This window comes from Hyperolius riggenbachi, chromosome 8 (genome assembly GCF_040937935.1).
Source record: "Hyperolius riggenbachi isolate aHypRig1 chromosome 8, aHypRig1.pri, whole genome shotgun sequence".
Classification (NCBI taxonomy): Eukaryota; Metazoa; Chordata; class Amphibia; order Anura; family Hyperoliidae; genus Hyperolius; species Hyperolius riggenbachi.
In genome coordinates this window covers 148,768,890-148,787,285 of record NC_090653.1, presented here as the reverse complement: position 1 = coordinate 148,787,285, position 18,396 = coordinate 148,768,890, and the positions used below count along the sequence as shown (strand labels likewise).

The window sequence follows — 18,396 nt, the reverse complement described above, 5'->3', positions numbered from 1 at the left end:
CCCGACACTTTGTGCCCACTCCTGTTTAAGGCCCAAAGGCCAGCTCTGCGGTACTGATGTGGCCCTTCAAACTCCAAATGGGGCCCCAAGTGACTGCTTTTGTTGCCTGGTCGATAATCTGGCCCTGTATGTATACAGAGCAAGCAATTCTTTTTAACTTTCAAACAAATATTATGCTATCAATCATGGATTGTAAAATTGTAATACGCGCCACGTTATTTGTGTGGTAACATGTTCGATTTTGGTGTTACAATGTACTGTCAGTTTTGGAGGATGCATATAGCGGAGCATTATAGGCGCTGCCAAAGGTCAGCCTTTAATATTTCTAGTGTATCTTATCGTTTTCAGGTGATAGAAGGGGTAATTCAACCTATTAGAGGTGGAGTATTCCATCACTATTTACTTGAAGTACACCTGAACTGTAATGGCGGCCACTAACGATCCAATCTTTTTTTGTTTAATCCTACCATTTCTATGTAATATAAGGGAATGCCAAAAGTATCCATTTAAAATATTCGCTTTTGATCAGAAATGATCGTTTGGGACCATTGATGGACAAAAATCTAACCAATCCGATTAGATTAATGAAATTGATCCGATTTTCGGAATCAATGCTGTTTAGGAGATTTTTGTCTATTAGTAGTCCTAAATAATTATTTCCGATCATTCATACGAAGAATCGTTCATAAATGATCGTTTGCCAGCTTGTACCGTTAGTAGCCACCTTAAGTTTACCCTTCTACTACATAGATTTGGTAAGATTGGACAAAAAAAAAGATTGGATCATTAGTGGTCACCATTCGGGATATGGAGGCTGCCATATTTATTTCCTTTTTATCATTACCTGTTGCATTTCATATGGCTGCAGTAGTGAATAATCACACATGTGACAAGCATGCTGTAAATCCAGTCAGAAGCATCTGAACTGCATACTTGCTCAGGGTCTATGGCTAAAAGCATTAGCCACAGAGGATCAGCAGGACAGCCAGGCTATTTGCATTGATCAAAAATGAAATAAATATGTCAGAATCCATATCCTGCTCTTCAGGTTCTCTTTAAAACATCCACTGTGTTATTCACCATGCTATCTGGAGATGAAAACAGGATTCACACAACACAACTAAACAAATGCATGATTTATTTACATGTTAAACAAGCAAACAGATTATTGTAATAAATAAGCACTGCAATTCTTGTCTGGAGTTTACATCTCTGTGGAAGTCCATTTTGTTAGAGTCCTTTTGGTCATTTCATATGCAAGGAAGAGAGCAGCATTGGCTGGGAAAGCTCTGATCACAGTAGCCATTAGTCCACTGTACAGTGTGAATATTCCTACAAGAAAACAAAATTCTTATTATATTGATTAACTTGGATGCCTGCTTGGAAAAGTGCTGATAAAACAATGCTTTATACTTCACCGCACATCACAACACAATTTATATTATAGAAGTGGGGCAAAAAAAGTGGCCGTTTTATAAATCGGTAAATGCTGGTTTGTGCCAGTTGTAGAAAAATGGAGCTGTAGACAGAAAAGTTGGAGTTAGCCCTCCCCTGGTGAACAAGTGTGACCAATACCACAATATTGGGTAGCCAGAGGTGCTCCCAGTATTAGGTAGCTAGAGGTTCCACTTATGTAAAGTGACAAGCGGAGCAGAGTGGAGGTAACTCACTTGTTTCAACTTGAGTCTTTTTTTAAGCCTCCACGGAATTCCCGTCTCTATGGTTGCAATCTCCTCACCAGTGGCGTAGCTAAGGAGCTGTGGGCCCCGATGCAAGTTTTACATTGGGGCCCCCCAAGCACTCTTTACATAACAATTGATATGGTGCACCAAAACCTGCCAATGGCAACTACAGTGTCAGAGGTGCAAGATGGGGATCAGTTTGTTATTGATTACCACTATTCAAAGTATCTATAGATGTGATTATTATGAGCACAGGACAAATAGACAGCTAATACTGTAGTTGAGGGAGGGCCCTTCGGGGCCCCTCTGGCCCAGATGCGGCCGCAACCTCTGCAATCCCTATTGCTATGCCCCTGCTCCTCACATAACCCACTGGTGCATGCCTGCCACTCCGCAGATAAGGTGGTCCGAAGCAGGTTGCCTTGTTGGTGATCTTAGGTTGAGGGCACCATGGTCACAGTAGTCACAGGAGTCATGCTTATACCCCTTGTCCCTGTGACATGAGGAGTACGTACCTACTTTTCCTGTCACAGGGACAAGGGGTGTAACCACCCAAGGGGGGTTTAACTTCACACTGTTAAGCTAAAATTCTCTGCTTTGTACACACTCTACACTGTTTTCAGCCATGGCAGATCTCTGCAAAGAATCTAACATGTGTACAGTGACCCCTGATCCCCACGGCTTATTGAAGAGCTATCCACTTAGTATCGACTTGGCTTAGCATTGGATGAGGACAAATGTCCTCTCCCCTTACCCTGCCTGCTCTATTCAACTCTGTCGACCTTTCTCCCCCTTGCATAATAACAGAACACGGCGCAAGCAATATCCCAATGCCTTCTGGGTGACAGTCCTAATAAGTGTGTACAAGGCTATAACTTCAGCTCGTTTATACAACCACACAAAGAAATAAGATCCCCTCCCGAATCATTAAACATTCCTTAAAAAGCAAAGCAATGACCTGAACATTCCTAAAAGCAATGCAATGACCTGCACTTATTTTGACAAGGCAGAAATGCCTTATATCTCCCAGTGTGCACCTCTAAGTATCTAGTAAAAACAGGATCATGTTAAGGTATGCCAGAATGGTGTTCTGCCTACTTCCTATGGTAAAGCACAGGATATTGGTAATCCCTAGGGATGGGAAGAACCGTCACAGATCCACATCATTCAGACCTAGCGCATTACTAAATGTAGAAAGCAAGTTTTTAGCCAATGCTTTATTATCAGGAGTATATTCCATGCCAAACCACCTAGCTTTATATCAGAGAAGGGCACAAATTACATTTAATATAATATTGGTTTCAAAGATGGCATCTAGAATTTAACCCATTTTCACAAAATATTTTAAATAATTTGCAACTATTACATTATAATTAGTGATGTCGCGAACCTCCGATTTTCGGTTCACGAACCCTGTTCGCGAACCTCCGCGGAATTTTGCGAACCGCAATAGACTTCAATGGGGAGGCGAACTTAAAAATTTGGAAAAATTTCTACTGGCTGGAAAAATGATATAAAACATATTTCAAGAGATCTAATTCCTCACCCTCCACCCTCCACCCTCCTACCCTTCTCCCTCCTACCGGAGGGAGGAGGGTCTCATCTGCCAGGGAATTATAGTATTTCAAAAGCCAGCTTACATACCGTGGCTGGGAATTGAACCCAGGTCTCAGTGTATGGTAGGTAACTAACATATCCATTATACCACCAACACTACTAGCTGAAGCTAGCCTAGCATGTACGATTTATGCTCAAGAGAAAATAACATTTATATCACGCTTTTCTCCTGGCGGACTCAAAGCACCAGAGCTGCAGCCACTAGGGCACACTCTATAGGCAGTGTTAGGAAGACTTGCCCAAGGTCTCCTACTGAATAGGTGCTGGCTTACTGAACAGACAGAGCCGAGATTTGAACTCTGGTCTTCTGTGTCAGAGGCAGAGCCCTTAACCATTACACCATCCAGCCACTGCTTAAGAATTTGTAGCCAGGCATGGCCTTGTCTTTTGTGTTCAACAGTTGTCAAGAGAAAAATTAGACAAGACAAATAACATTTATATCGCGCTTTTCTCCTGGCGGACTCAAGGCGCCAGAGCTGCAGCCACTAGGGCACATTCTATAGGCAGTAGCGGGAAGACTTGCCTAAGGTCTCCTACTGAATAGGTGCTGGCTTACTGAACAGACAGAGCCGAGATTCAAACCCTGGTCTCCTGTGTCAGAGGCAGAGCCCTTAACCAAAACACTGTTCAGCCACTGCTTAAGGATTTGTAGCCCGGCATGGCCTTGTCTTTTGTGTTCAACAGTTGTCCAAAGAGAACCCCAGATAGCCAGGTAGATTCATCTCTCTCTCTCTCTCTCTCTAGTAGGGATGGTCACCGCTTTCCGCGGAATTGTATTTTGGAGCATAAATGGATTGAGCATAAATGGTACATGCTAGGCTGGCTTCAGCATGTAGTGTTGGTGGTACAGTGGTAGAAGGGTAGGAGGGTGGAGGGTGGAGGGGTAAGCCTACACGAGGCTAATTAAACTCTCCCTAGCAGAGTGTGTGTAGCAGCTGTCCCTTAACTAATTAGTGTAGGCAGACGAGTGAGTCAAATGGCACAAGGACCTTGCCTTTTATAAGGGGGTAGGGGGGGGTAGGGCTCTAGGAGTGAGTGCAGTGTGATTGGCAACAATGTGCCTGCTGACTGATGTAGATGGTCAAAGTTCTGCTCAGTAGAGCATTATGGGGCGAATCGAACTTCCGGGAAAGTTCGCCTTTGGCAGGCGAACGCGAACCACCGAAGTTTGCCGGGAACCGTTCGGGACATCTCTAATTATAATCCTATAGCCAGAATAAGAACAGATAATTATTTTATTCAAAATTTGTAGTACTTTGATCTTTCATCTAACGAGGGTTACATACAGGGTTCCCCTCTCTACCTTACATGGTTTGTGGTTGCTATTGAGCCTGTGGCAATTCAAATCATGGAGGCCAGCAACATAACACTACAATTCACATGTACTGTATATTTATAAGCTGATGGTATACTTCTATATCTAGCACATCTAGAAAAATCTATTTTAGAAGCCAAGAATGCCAAAACTTTGAGTAGCTACTCCAGACTTTAAAGGGGAACTCCAGTGAAAAAAAGTAATGAACAGTGCTTAATTTTTACAAGAATTATGTATAAATTATTTAGTCAGTGTTTGCCCATTGTAAAATCTTTCCTCTCCAAGATATATATTTTGACATTTATCATATGGTGACATTCTTACTGCTGGCAGGTGATGTCAGTGGAAGTAGCTGCATGCTTTCTTTGGCAGTTGAAAACAGCTGTTTCCCACAATGCAACAAGGCTCCCACAGTGTGATGTCAGCACCATGGTCCTGACATCACACTGTGGGAGGGGTTTCAACACAGTATCAGCCATACAGAGCCCCCTGATGATATGTTTGAGAAAAGGAAAAGATTTCTCATTGGAAAGGGGGTATCAGCTACTGATTGGGATGAATCCCTGAACACGATTTCTCTTTAAGTGAAATGGCTAAAGTCCAGGGAGTTAGATTCAAGGGCACTCCTTAAGGCCAGTGACAAATGGATGTTATACTACAGATGGCTATAAACTAAACTACATTTATTACAGTGTAACACCTCCAATATTGCTGTGGGAGATGGAGCCATTCTGCATCTTTTCATTAAATAAGTTTTATCCTATAAAAGATGGTGTTCTTAGCCAAACAATTAAACATCCTTCATCACCAATCTGGATCCTTAAGAAGTGTTCTAAGCCAATAAATTCCATTTTTAAGGGAAATAAGGCCCCTCAGGATTATTCTGGAAACTATGCATCACCAATTTTACTCTGGAGGCTTGGTACTTCCTGATTTCCTCAGGTATTACCCATGATAAATCCAACAAAAGGATTTATATTTACCTGGGGATTTCTCCAGCCCCCTGTAGTCCATGGGCTCCCTCTGTGTCCATCTGGTCCCATCCTTTTTGCTGCAGTACTGCTCATGTGTGGCCCTGGTACCAGTGGCGTAGCTAAGGAGCTATGGGCCCCGATGCGAGTTTCACATTGGGCCCCCAAGCACTCTACATAACAATTGATACGGCGCACCAAAATTGCAGACCTCGTGCCTCTACCAGTCAGTTTGCTGAGGTAATACTACCAGGTTTCACTCCATTCTTCCTGAAGCACCTCCCACAGGTGTGATTGACTTGACTTGACAGGCAATTTCTGTACCATGTGGTCAAGCTGCTTCAGAACAGCTCAATCGGGATGAGAGCAACACTATGCTGGGCATTCCATCATGGACAGAATACTTACTCACTGCCTCTTACTTTGGGTCATTGTTTTGTTGTAAGCAGGGATGCTCGGATACCCCTTTTTAAAATCCGAATTGATTCGGATCCGGATACCCAGATATCTGGACCTGAATCAGATATCCGAATCCGAAGTTTTTGGTATCCGAGTAAACTCGGATATCCGAACCCAATATCCTGGATATCCGGATAGAAAACCAGAAGTGACCTGAAAATGGCTTAAAATGCTTCCAAAAGTCTCTTCAAATGGCAAAAAAACCCTTTCGGAGGTCTCTCTCTCTCTCCATCCATCTCTCTCTCTTCATCCATCTCTCTCTTAGCCTGGATGCCTTCGAAAGGGATTTTTGCCATTGAAGGTGATTTTGGCTTCTGCTCGGATATCTGAACTAACTACCCGCCCGGATTTTGGATTTCAGATGGGAAATCCGAGTTTGCTCGGATACTCTATTTGGATTGTAAAAATATCCGAATTGCTATTTAAAGTTCAGATAGTGGAAAAAGTTCGGATTATCTGGGTAGTTCGGATATCCGAAATTTTGCTGAGCACCACTGGTTGTAAGGTTATGCACCATTCAGAGTATGTTGTAAAATGGATAAAGTGATTGTCTTTTTTCGTCAAGATCTAGTTTGGCCTGTACTTAGGATCTGAAACTACTCCCTCTAATATATTTATGCTTTTGTCCATTTATGAACAGGGCCTCCCACTTCCGCTTTGTGGATAAGGACAGTTTGCACTGCTCTGTGGAAAGAGAAGTACACAGCGTTGTACAAAGGTTTTAGTTTCTTAGGAATTACTTGCCTACATTTCTTAGAACAAGAATAGACAGACAAGTATTAGAAGTAAGTTCTTTAGGTCTAACTGTAATCAGAGCCACAACTGCAGATGCTGTAAATACTCAACTAGTATTAAGAATGCCAATGTTATAGCTTCTTTATATCGGCACAACAGTTTTAACCACTTCACAACTGAGGGGTTTTACCCCTGGAGCACCAGAGCAATTTTCACCTTTCAGCGCTCCTTCCATTCATTCGTCTATAACTTTATCATTACTTATCGCAATGAAATTAACTATATCTTTTTTTTTTTCGCCACCAATTAGGCTTTCTTTAGGTGGGCCATTATGCCAATAATTATTTTATTCTAAATGTGTTTTAATGGGAAAATAAAAAATGTGGGGGAAAAAAATCATTTTTCAGTTTTCGCCCATTATAGTTTTTAAATAATGCATGCTACTGTAATTAAAATCCATGAAATGTATTTGCCCATTTGTCCCGGTTATTACACCGTTTAAATTATGTCCCTATCACAATGTTTGGCACCAATATTTTATTTGGAAATAAAGGTGCATTTTTTTCAGTTTTGCGTCCATCCCTAATTACAAGCCCATAGTTTATAAAGTAACAGTGTTATATCCTTTTGACATAAATATTTAAAGAGTTCAGTCCCTAAGGTAATTATTTATGTTTTTTTTTTGGGGAGTGTGGGAATTCCTGAGTTAATTTATAATGTAAAAGAATGTATTTGTATATGAAAAATGTTTTTGACTGTAGTTTAACTTTTTGGCCACAAGATGGCCACAGTAATTTTTTGTAATTGCATCCTGTACGCGCAGGAAGTACGCTTACAGGAAGTTCAGTGAGGCTAGAAACTTTTTATTTTTTCACAATGATCGCGCAGCTTCTCATAGAAGCAGCCGATCATTGCTGGGGGGCTTAGATCAAGGAACGGGAACAGTTTTTCCCATTCATTGATCTCCGGACGAGCGGCCGGTGGCGTGCGGGAGCACGCGCACGAGTGAGCGGGAGCGCGGTCAGGGTGCTTGTATCTACACTCCTGGTGGGGAAAGGATGATAAAAGGAGCATAGGATACACGCACCCGTGGTGGTAAAGTGGTTAATATGTTCTACAATATGTATATGTTTATCTTTTCTCGCACAGATCATCAGGGGGGTCTGCATGACTGATATTGTGGTGAAACCCCTCCCACAGTGGGATGTCATGCCCAAGGTCCTGACAGCTGCTGTCTGTGAACCTCACTGCATTGTGGGAACAGCTTTTTTTCAACTGACAAGCAAGCAGTATATCCCTCTGTGTATAGAACGCTCAGTAAACAAACATTCCGCACAGATCACTTGGCAGAACTAAAGATGTCACAGGGAGTGGAAAGATTTTAAAATGGGAAAACACTGACTAAATAATTATTAATGATTGTAATAAATAAAACTAATTTATTAATTGTTATTTTCACTACAGTTCCTATTTAAGAATTCAAGCTAACAAGGAGCTGTATGCTCAATAGTTCTCAGCCTGTCATTAGAAAGGAAAATAAGCTGGCCTACGCATAGGATAGACAACCAACAAAGTCTGCAGTCTATTGTGACAATCTCAACATATCTGCCAATCTTGGATTCCCAGTGAAATTCTGACCTTCAGTTCTCAGTATGTTTAGCAAAGAGGGCAAGAATCTCCCCTGATGTGAAACCATTGAATGGACTTGAATTCTTGATTTCACAGAGTCCACTGGATACACTGAAAGCCAGAAACAGGCCCCGCCCACACCTCCACTGATTGTGACAACTATTGGACCTGCAAGTTAAAGAAAGGAGGAGTATTAGCCACAGCACACAAAATGCATTGCAACTGACAGCTCATGTCAATCATTGCGCTGGACCACATATAATGCATGTTTTACTTATGAAAAAAAAGACAACTTGCCAGTTTTTTCATAAGCCCCATGTATTGAAAAGCAATGTGTTCCTGCTGAAAACATGCACAATTTAATAGATCAAATGCATGCATCGGAAAGGTCTCGACTTGAAGGGATCTAAACCACATATACTGTTTTATACGCTTACCTGCAGAAACCCCTGGAGAGGCGTACGAGAGAGAACGGCGCCGGAGACTTGGGCACAGGACACAGCCAGTATATGGCTGATCCTGCTGCCGCACAAGTCCGGGCCGTGTTAATTACTATTCCCCCTCCAGGCCGACATGGATAGTGGGGGAATGAAATAATTCAGCTTCCAGCAATCGCTGGAATCCGAATTATTGTTTTAAAAGCAACTTCAGGTCTGTCTTCTGATGGCGCTGAAGTTACTCCCTGTGCCTGCGATAGCCGTAGTTCCTATTACGGCCTATGGTGGCGCCGGCTGCGCCCAAGTCTCATGCGCTGCTGCGCCCAAATCTCCAGCGCTGGATTTACCGTGTTCGCTGGAGAGGTGTTTTCACCTGGGTCCCCCCTATTGTTTCCCGTTAGTGGAGCCTCTGACTGCCCTCTGACTGCCTGGATCTCAAGTACCCAGGCAGAGGCATAGCTAAGGTTTTCAGCATCCGGGGACAAAGACAGTTTTTGCGCCTCCCCACCTGGACAAAATGTGCATGGCCACACATCAGAATGTGGACATGATCATGGGTGGAGTCAAATGTACAAATGCTGTTTAGATAACCAGATGCACCCCCTTCCCCCACTAAAGATAGCGATATATGCCCCCCTTCCCCCATTTAGATAGTCAAATGTGCCCCCTTCCCTTGTTCAGATAGCCAGATGTGCCCCCCTTTAAATAGCCAAATGTGCCCCCCTTTAGCTATCTAGCCAGATGTGCTCCATCCCCAATTTAGATAGCCAGATGTGCCCCCCTATAGATAGCCAGATGTGCCCCCCTATAGATAGCCAGACGTGCCCCTTTTTTCTACTGCGGTTAACGCTTCTGTACTCCTCTGCAGAGGGAGGGAGAGATGCATTTGGGCAGCCAGCAAGCCGCTAGTCAAGCATGTGGGGGTGCAGCGGCTGTGCTGAGCCCCTTTACAGTGCTGTGCCCAGGGACATGTGTCCCCTCTTGCCCACCCATAGCTACGCCTCTGTGCCCAGGAACACGCTCCTGTGAATGACACTTGCACAAGCACTTGTTTTCAATGTGCATGTGCGGAAGAGAACCGCACATGCCCTGCTCAGTTGCTCACTATACACCAACAAGGATGCTCCCAGGCAAGTTTCAGGAAAAATTACGCTGGACCAAGGGAATATGGAGGTCCAGGTGGAAACGGCAGATCTCCAGGTGTCCGTTACTGTAGGTAAGAATATAAACCAGTGCATGGCATTTGCAACTTTTTAGATTAGTTGATATAAGCCTTGAAGCAGAGGCATCACTAGGGTTGGACTTATGTTGTCATCCCTCTCTTACAGGCTAAGCAAAACCAATAATACTTTTTTGTAGTAAAAAAAAAAATAAAAAAAAAATCTATATTTGCATAGTCTTACTCTAAACTCCTTTCGCCTGGAGCTTGGTGTCACCACCTCTGCTGTTGACACCTGGTGCAGTCCGCACCTACTGCACCCCCATAGTGATACCACTGCCTTGAAGCAAATATAAACAGGGGGATAAACAGAGGGATATGGAGGCTGAAACCATTTCCTTTTAAACAATGCATATTGCCTGGCTGCCCTGCTGAGCCGTTGTCTCCAATACAGGGGCGTAACAATCACTTTTTCCACTCATCACTCACACCTTTTCCATTGTAATGTATTGTGCTGCCAATGCAGATGCACACATTTTAAGGCCCAGGAACTCAATATGCTTCGGAAATGCACAGGGAAAACCGATACGCATTAGTAAAAGTCAATGGGCCAATATGCCAATAAAGTTGCCGAGTGCAGGTAGCGCATGGCAATTTTACCTAATGCTGCAAGACCCCCACCCCCTCAACCCCACCCCTTAATGCCACTTGCAACACCATAGAACCGCGCATGTTAACCCTGTAATGCACATTTTGCTAATGGGTTAACAGGCTGTGTTCTTGCAGCGTTAGTTCCGGTAATCTGGACATGGCAACTTTACCGGCACATAGTGCATCAGGCCGATTGCAACTTGTAAAGGTTATATACAATGTAATTTTGCCTCACCTGGCTGAGTTTCATGATTTCTATTAAGAATACTGTTGCTGAACTCATAGCCGCCAAAAAAGAAGAAGTATCCAGGAATCTCCCGCAACCAAGTACTGCTGAGGCCACGATACAGACCAGTCACACCTTCCGATTTCAGGATATCACAAACGATAGACCACGGGGTTGTGCTGGGGAAAACAGATTACAACAAAATATATTGAGAGTACCAAAGACACATATATCGCTGACAATGATGGATGTCGCCCATCAGGGATCAGGAGACAATCCCTTCTGCAAAATTGCTGAGCTATACAGATTTGAAGTCAGCTGTACAGCTGACATCACGCTCTGTTGCTAAGCGTGTGTGTGTGTGTGTGTGGGGGGGGGGGGGGCAGAGGGATGACAGAGTGGCACACGCGTGATGTCATGCAGTGGGCAGGGGAACGGCATTTTCAAAGTAGTTGGTCATGGCTCGGGTGAGTTGATCCACTGGGCAGATCGCTTGTGTGTAGGTGGTCAGGGGCCACTGTACACACACCTGATTATCAGCAGTCGTTTTCGGCCAACTTTAATCAAGTGTGTGTATGAGGCTTAAGGGCAGGGAGGCATATATCAATACAGCATTGTACTACTGAAAGCCCAGCTAAATATAAAACAAAACAAATTCCCAAAGCAAACATGTTGATTAGTGTAAGCTACGAGTACTGAAATACATTTTCTAACTGAAAAGCCCGCTGTGCGGTTCTCCACTTTATTTATACAGGCTAAAGACCTCTACGGGCCTCTAGCTTCCTGTTACCAAATCACCACCTACTTACTGTGATTGCGAGTTCCAACTTTTCAAGTAAGCATACATTTTCTATTTTCTATTGTAACAAAGTGATTCTGGGAATGTTATCTGGCATTTATTGTTTTTCCTAATTTTAGGTGTCACGCAAGGCAGCAGGAAAAAAGGGCGCCGGCGGCTAGTGGACGAAAAGGGCACAACCATAGACTCTAATGCAATTATCGTTAATATGGCGAAAAAAAACAGAAAGAAGGGTGCCCGATAAATATTGTTAACAACATGAGAATATTAAAGTTTTTGAAGTAGGTTATCGTTTTAAAAAAAACGACCAGGGCTGCCATCAGAAATGTTGGGGCCCCTCACACATCATCAGGTATGTGCCCCCCTCCCCAGGCCCACCCACTGGCTGCTGTGGCCGCCCACTAGCTACCACATCCCCGTGCCCGCCACCATTTACAACAGTGGTTCCCAACTTTCTTAAAGTCGTGACATGTCACGCTAAATTCTTAGATCTCCATGACACATCATACACGCCCCCCATCCCCTCCCCGATAAAACACCCTCAGACTCAGTATAGGTAGGTAGGTAGCCAGGGGTAGATGCCCTCGGGAAAGGTAGCCAGAAGTAGGTGCCCTCGGGAAAGGTAGCCAAAAGTAGGTGCCCTCGGGAAAGGTAGCCAAAAGTAGGTGCCCTCGGGAAAGGTAGCCAGAAGTAGGTGCCCTCGGGAAAGGTAGCCAGAAGTAGGTGCCCTCGGGAAAGGTAGCCAGAAGTAGGTGCCCTCGGGAAAGGTAGCCAGAAGTAGGTGCCCTCGGGAAAGGTAGCCAGAAGTAGGTGCCCTCGGGAAAGGTAGCCAGAAGTAGGTGCCCTCGGGAAAGGTAGCCAGAAGTAGGTGCCCTCGGGAAAGGTAGCCAGAAGTAGGTGCCCTCGGGAAAGGTAGCCAGAAGTAGGTGCCCTCGGGAAAGGTAGCCAGAAGTAGGTGCCCTCAGGAAAGGTAGCCAGAAGTAGGTGCCCTCAGGAAAGGTAGCCAGAAGTAGGTGCCCTCAGGAAAGGTAGCCAGAAGTAGTAGGTGCCCTCAGGAAAGGTAGCCGGGGTAGGTGGGTGCCCTCAGTATAGGTAGCCGGGGTAGATGCCCTCAGTACAGGGAGCCAGAAGTAGGTGCCTTCAGGAAAGGTAGCCAGAAATAGGTGCCTTCAGGAAAGGTAGCCAGAAGTAGGTGCCATCAGGAAAGGTAGCCAGTAGGTAGCAAGTAGGTGGGTGCCCTCAGTATAGGTAGCAAGGTGCAGGTGCCCACAGGATACAAGGCTAGGAGTAGGAGCCCGCAGGATATATAGCTAGGGGTAGGTGCCCTCAAGATAACTAGGACTAGGTGCCCCCAGTAGCATGTGCTGGCAGCTTGCTCACCAGCTCTGTGTTCCAGCGCTGATGTCACTCTTCAGTGCCCTGCTCTGTCTACTCGCTGCTCCATTCTGCCTCCCTCGCCCAGTGGCGGCTCTAGCTACACATTTTTTGGCGGGGCACAAAGGCTAGCTGGTGGGCCCACTGCGGTCCCAAGTGTTAAGTAGTCAGAGGTAGCCCCCAGTATTAGCCAAATATCCCCCCCCCCCAAGTATTAAGCAGTTAGAGGTGCCCCCAGATACAGGAGAGCTGCGGAGAGGGCGGGGGGGGGGGGAAGACATTTAACCTCCCTGGCGGTAAGCCCGGGCTATGCCGCGCAGGAGGATTTCTCAGGCCCTGCTGGGCCGATTTGCATATTTTTTTTTTTGCAACACGCAGCTAGCACTTTGCTAGCTGCGTGTGCACTCCGATCGCCACCACTCCACCGCTCGACGCGCCACGCCACCCCCCCCTCAGACCCCGTGCGCTGCCTGGCCAATCAGTGCCAGGCAGCGCTGAGGGGTAGATTGCGATTCCCAATGACGTCACGACGCCGATGACGTCATGCCGCCCGTCGCCATTCTTTGAGCGGGATTTCCTGATCGGAGATCGCCGGAGGCGATCGAAGAGGGTGGAGGGTTGCCACTGCACAGCGGCTATCATGTAGCGAGCCCTGGGCTTGCTACATGATTTACAAAAAAAAAAAACTGCTCTGTTGCCCCCTGGCGTTTTTTAATAGACCGCCAGGAGGGTTAGAAGACTGTCCCAGTCATGTTGTCCAGGGATAGGGTTCAGATTCCAGACAGGTGATTTTTGTCACATGCGTACAGGCTGTTAGACAAAGGTGGTGGTGGTGGGGGGAGGAATATTATTGTTAGATGCTGTTAAGGAGAGTTGTGTTAGATGTACATGGGGAGGGTTAAAGTGAGAGTTAGGATAGGGGATTGTAAAAGATCAGTAATACTACCTTTACTAATATTCTATCAGATACATCCAGCACCAAAATTACCTTTTTAAATGTGCGCAAGAGAGGAGCATAGAGTGTATGAAGGGGAGAGAATCAGAAGAGATACAGTATATCTGCCACAAGACAAGATAGCAGTCTTCAGCTGTTCTGTATGTCAGGAGTGAAAAGAAGGCTCGCTTCCCACTTACACAGAAAACGTACCTGCTGTCTATTTCCTGCAGCACAGCAAAATGCAGCAAATGGATCTAATGTTCTATGGATCTAATGTTAAAAATACTAAGTGAAAGCACCTGCTATTTTTAACCACTTCGGTACCAGCAGCCTCTGCCCCCTTAAGGACCAGAGGCTGCTGGTACGCTAAAACGCCGCATACCGACGAATTGCCGCAATAATCCGTCGCTCCCGCCGGTCACGCCACTCTGTCCCCGTCGCAAGCTGCTCTCTCTGCCGTCTCTATGAAGGCAGAGCGCTGTGCGCCGGTCAGGAGCCGCTTTCATTGGCTCCTGACCTTGTCCCTCAATGTAAGCAAATGGGATTGGCTTACAGTAATGACAGGGCCAGGAGCCACTTAAAATGGCTCCTGCCCTGCTCACAGTGCTCTGCCGTCCTAGAGGCGGCAGGGCAGCACATTGCGGCGGGGGCAGAGCGGCGGGAACGGGCGGGGGCTCGCGGTGAATGGGACGTAGAGTTTACGTCTGGTCAGAATCGCAGCGCCACCCGCCTGACGTAGATTTGTACTGCGGCGGTCCCTAAGAAGTTAACAAATCCATGCGTTAAATGTAACGTAAAGTCCCAACCTGCAGCATCTTTTCCAGAAAGTGGATATGTTTCCCATTTTGACCTATGGTGCAAACGCATCCGCTTCGGACGCAAACTGGACAATGAAGCTGAATTGGAGAGGACACCAAACTATCCATTCTGATATGAACAAGGCGATTTGACGTGTTGCAAGTGGGAACCAAGATGAAGAGCGATCAGGTAGCGAACAGGCACACATTAAAGACCAGGATGATAGAGGGAACTAAAGCAGAAACAGGAATCATTTTACTGGTTGAATTACAGGCACTTCAGCTTATCTTAACCTCCCTAGCATTTAGATGCCGTGTGGCACACGGCCGCGGGAGGTTTTTTTTTACCTAATTTTTTTTTTCATGTAGCTAGCCTATCGCTAGCTACATGATTCCCCCTCCTCCCTGCGGCATCCCTCCCACCCCTCCGATTACCGCCGGCATGAATACCTATCACGAAATTCCGTTCTGAACGGGATTTCCTGCAAGGCTTCCCCGTCGCCATGGCGACGAACGGAATGACGTCATCGACATCACAGTGAGTCCAAATCCACCCCATAGCACAGCCTGGCGGTGAATGGCCAGGCTGCGCAAGGGGTGTGCGGGGGGGGGGGCCTTCTTTCGCGGCGGTTCGGCGGCGATCGGGTAAGACATGCAGCTAACAAAGTGCTAGCTGCGTGTATAAAAAAAATATGCAAATCGGCCCACCAGGGCCTGAGCAATCCACTGCGGCGTTACTGGATGAGCTGGGCTCGTCCATAACGCCCAGGTGGTTTTAATAGGGTGCAGTGGTCAGCACCGTGGTGTAGTGGTTAGTGCTCTTGCATCGCTGGGTCCCCGGTTTCCTCCGACATTCCAAAAACATATAGATACGTTAATTGGCTTCCCCCTAAATTGGCCCTAGACTACGCTACATACACTACATGATGCATACATAGACATACGACTATGGTATTGATTAGATTGTGAGCTCCTACGAGGGACAGTTAAGCGGCATGACTAGATACTCTGTACAGCAATGCATAATATGTCAGCGCTATATAAATATACCGTATATACTCGCATACAAGCCGAATTTTTGACCCCCAAAAAGGGGGTCAAAAGTTGGGGGGTCGGCTTGTATGCGAGTCTTCCCTGGTGGTCTAGTGGTGGGTGGTCCGCGCCCCGCTCTCCCCCCCCACCCCGCTCCCCCCGCTGCTATTACCTGCTTAGGCAGCAGGCCGCTTCCTAATCCGCGTTCCCCTTCTGAAACTTTCTCAGAGTGCATCACAGCAGCGTGCCCGGCGCTGCTGCTGTGACGATGCAGGGAGCAGGAAAGAGCGGTTCCCTTGGTAATGGCGATACAGATCGCCGCTATAGGGAGCCGCGCTCTTTCCTGCCCCCTGCATCGTCACAGCAGCAGCGCCGGGCGCGCTGCTGTGATACACTCTGAGAAAGTTTCAGAAGGGGAACGCGGATTAGGAAGCGGCCACTGCCTAAGTAGGTAATAGCAGCGGCGGCCGCGGGGGGAGCGGGGAGCTGGGGGGGAGCACTACCTACCTATGCTGGGCACTATACTGGCTAAACTGGGCACTATACTAGCTAAACTGGGCACTATACTAGCTAAACTGGGCACTATACTGGCTAAACTGGGCACTATACTGGCTAAACTGGGCACTATACTAGCCATACTGGGGCACTATACTAGCTAAACTGGGCACTATACTGGCTAAACTGGGCACTATACTGGCTAAACTGGGCACTATACTGGCTAAACTGGGCACTATACTGGCTAAACTGGGCACTATACTAGCCATACTGGGGCACTATACTAGCTAAACTGGGCACTATACTAGCTAAACTGGGCACTATACTAGCTAAACTGGGCACTATACTGGGCACTTTACTAGCCATACTGGGGCACTATACTAGCTGAACTGGGCACTATACTAGCTGAACTGGGCACTATACTGGCTAAACTGGGCACTATACTGGCTAATCTGGGCACTATACTGGCTAATCTGGGCACTATACTGGCTAATCTGGGCACTATACTGGCTAATCTGGGCACTATACTGGCTAATCTGGGCACTATACTGGCTAATCTGGGCACTATACTGGCTAATCTGGGCACTATACTGGCTAATCTGGGCACTATACTGGCTAATCTGGGCACTATACTGGCTAATCTGGGCACTATACTGGCTAATCTGGGCACTATACTGGCTAATCTGGGCACTATACTGGCTAATCTGGGCACTATACTGGCTAATCTGGGCACTGTACTGGCTAATCTGGGCACTGTACTGGCTAATCTGGGCACTATACTGGCTAATCTGGGCACTATACTGGCTAATCTGGGCACTATACTGGCTAATCTGGGCACTATACTGGCTAATCTGGGCACTATACTGGCTAATCTGGGCACTATACTGGCTAATCTGGGCACTATACTGGCTAATCTGGGCACTATACTGGCTAATCTGGGCACTGTACTGGCTAATCTGGGCACTGTACTGGCTAATCTGGGCACTGTACTGGCTAATCTGGGCACTGTACTGGCTAATCTGGGCACTATACTGGCTAAACTGGGCACTATACTGGCTAAACTGGGCACTATACTGGCTAAACTGGGCACTATACTAGCTAAACTGGGCACTATACTAGCTAAACTGGGCACTATACTGGCTAAACTGGGCACTATACTGGGCACTTTACTAGCCATACTGGGGCACTATACTAGCTAAACTGGGCACTATACTGGCTAAACTGGGCACTATACTGGCTAATCTGGGCACTATACTGGCTAATCTGGGCACTATACTGGCTAAACTGGGCACTATACTGGCTAAACTGGGCACTATACTGGCTAAACTGGGCACTTTACTAGCCATACTGGGGCACTATACTAGCTAAACTGGGCACTATACTGGCTAAACTGGGCACTATACTGGCTAAACTGGGCACTATACTAGCTAAACTGGGCACTATACTGGCTAAACTGGGCACTATACTGGCTAAACTGGGCACTATACTAACTAAACTGGGCACTATACTGGCTAAACTGGGCACTTTACTAGCCATACTGGGGCACTATACTAGCTAAACTGAGGCACTACCTACCCATACTGGGCACTATACTGGCTATACTGGGCACTATACTGGCTATACTGGGCACTATACTGGCTATACTGGGCACTTTACTAGCTATACTGGGCACTATACTAGCTATACTGGACACTACCTACCTATACTGGGCACTATACTAGCTATACTGGGACACACTGGGTGGCTGCACCAATCCAGCATTTCCTACCCCCGGCTTATATGGGGGTCAATCATTTTTCCCTGTTTTTCAGGGAAAAGTTGGGGGGTCGGCTTATATGCGGGTCGGCTTATATGCGAGTATAGGGGGACTCCTCACTGCTTCCCTATCATCTCATGTCACTGCAACTAATCATCTGTATCCTGGACTCTACAAGTGACTTCCCTTACACTACTGATCTATACTGTAATCACTAGCATACATGCTGATTGCAAAGGTAAATCAGTTATGCAGGGCAGCCAGTTGTAATGTGCAGGACACAGATGATAATAAATGGCAGAGAGACAGGAGCAGTGGGCAGTCA

At 46.3% G+C, this 18,396-nt stretch overlaps 1 protein-coding gene across 1 annotated transcript in view; it reads right to left on the bottom strand.

The window, feature by feature from the left end:
• Positions 1-1,188: 1,188 nt before the first annotated feature.
• Positions 1,189-18,396, bottom strand: part of LOC137527410 (mitochondrial ornithine transporter 1-like) — a 42,659-nt gene continuing 25,451 nt past the window's right edge. The window contains exons 4-6 of the mRNA XM_068247921.1: positions 10,891-11,060; positions 8,418-8,576; positions 1,189-1,332 (exon numbers count right to left, since the gene is read on the bottom strand). Of these exons, the coding sequence (XP_068104022.1) occupies positions 1,205-1,332; positions 8,418-8,576; positions 10,891-11,060 (457 nt within the window). The 3' untranslated portion in view covers positions 1,189-1,204. The remainder of the gene's footprint in view (positions 1,333-8,417; positions 8,577-10,890; positions 11,061-18,396) is intronic.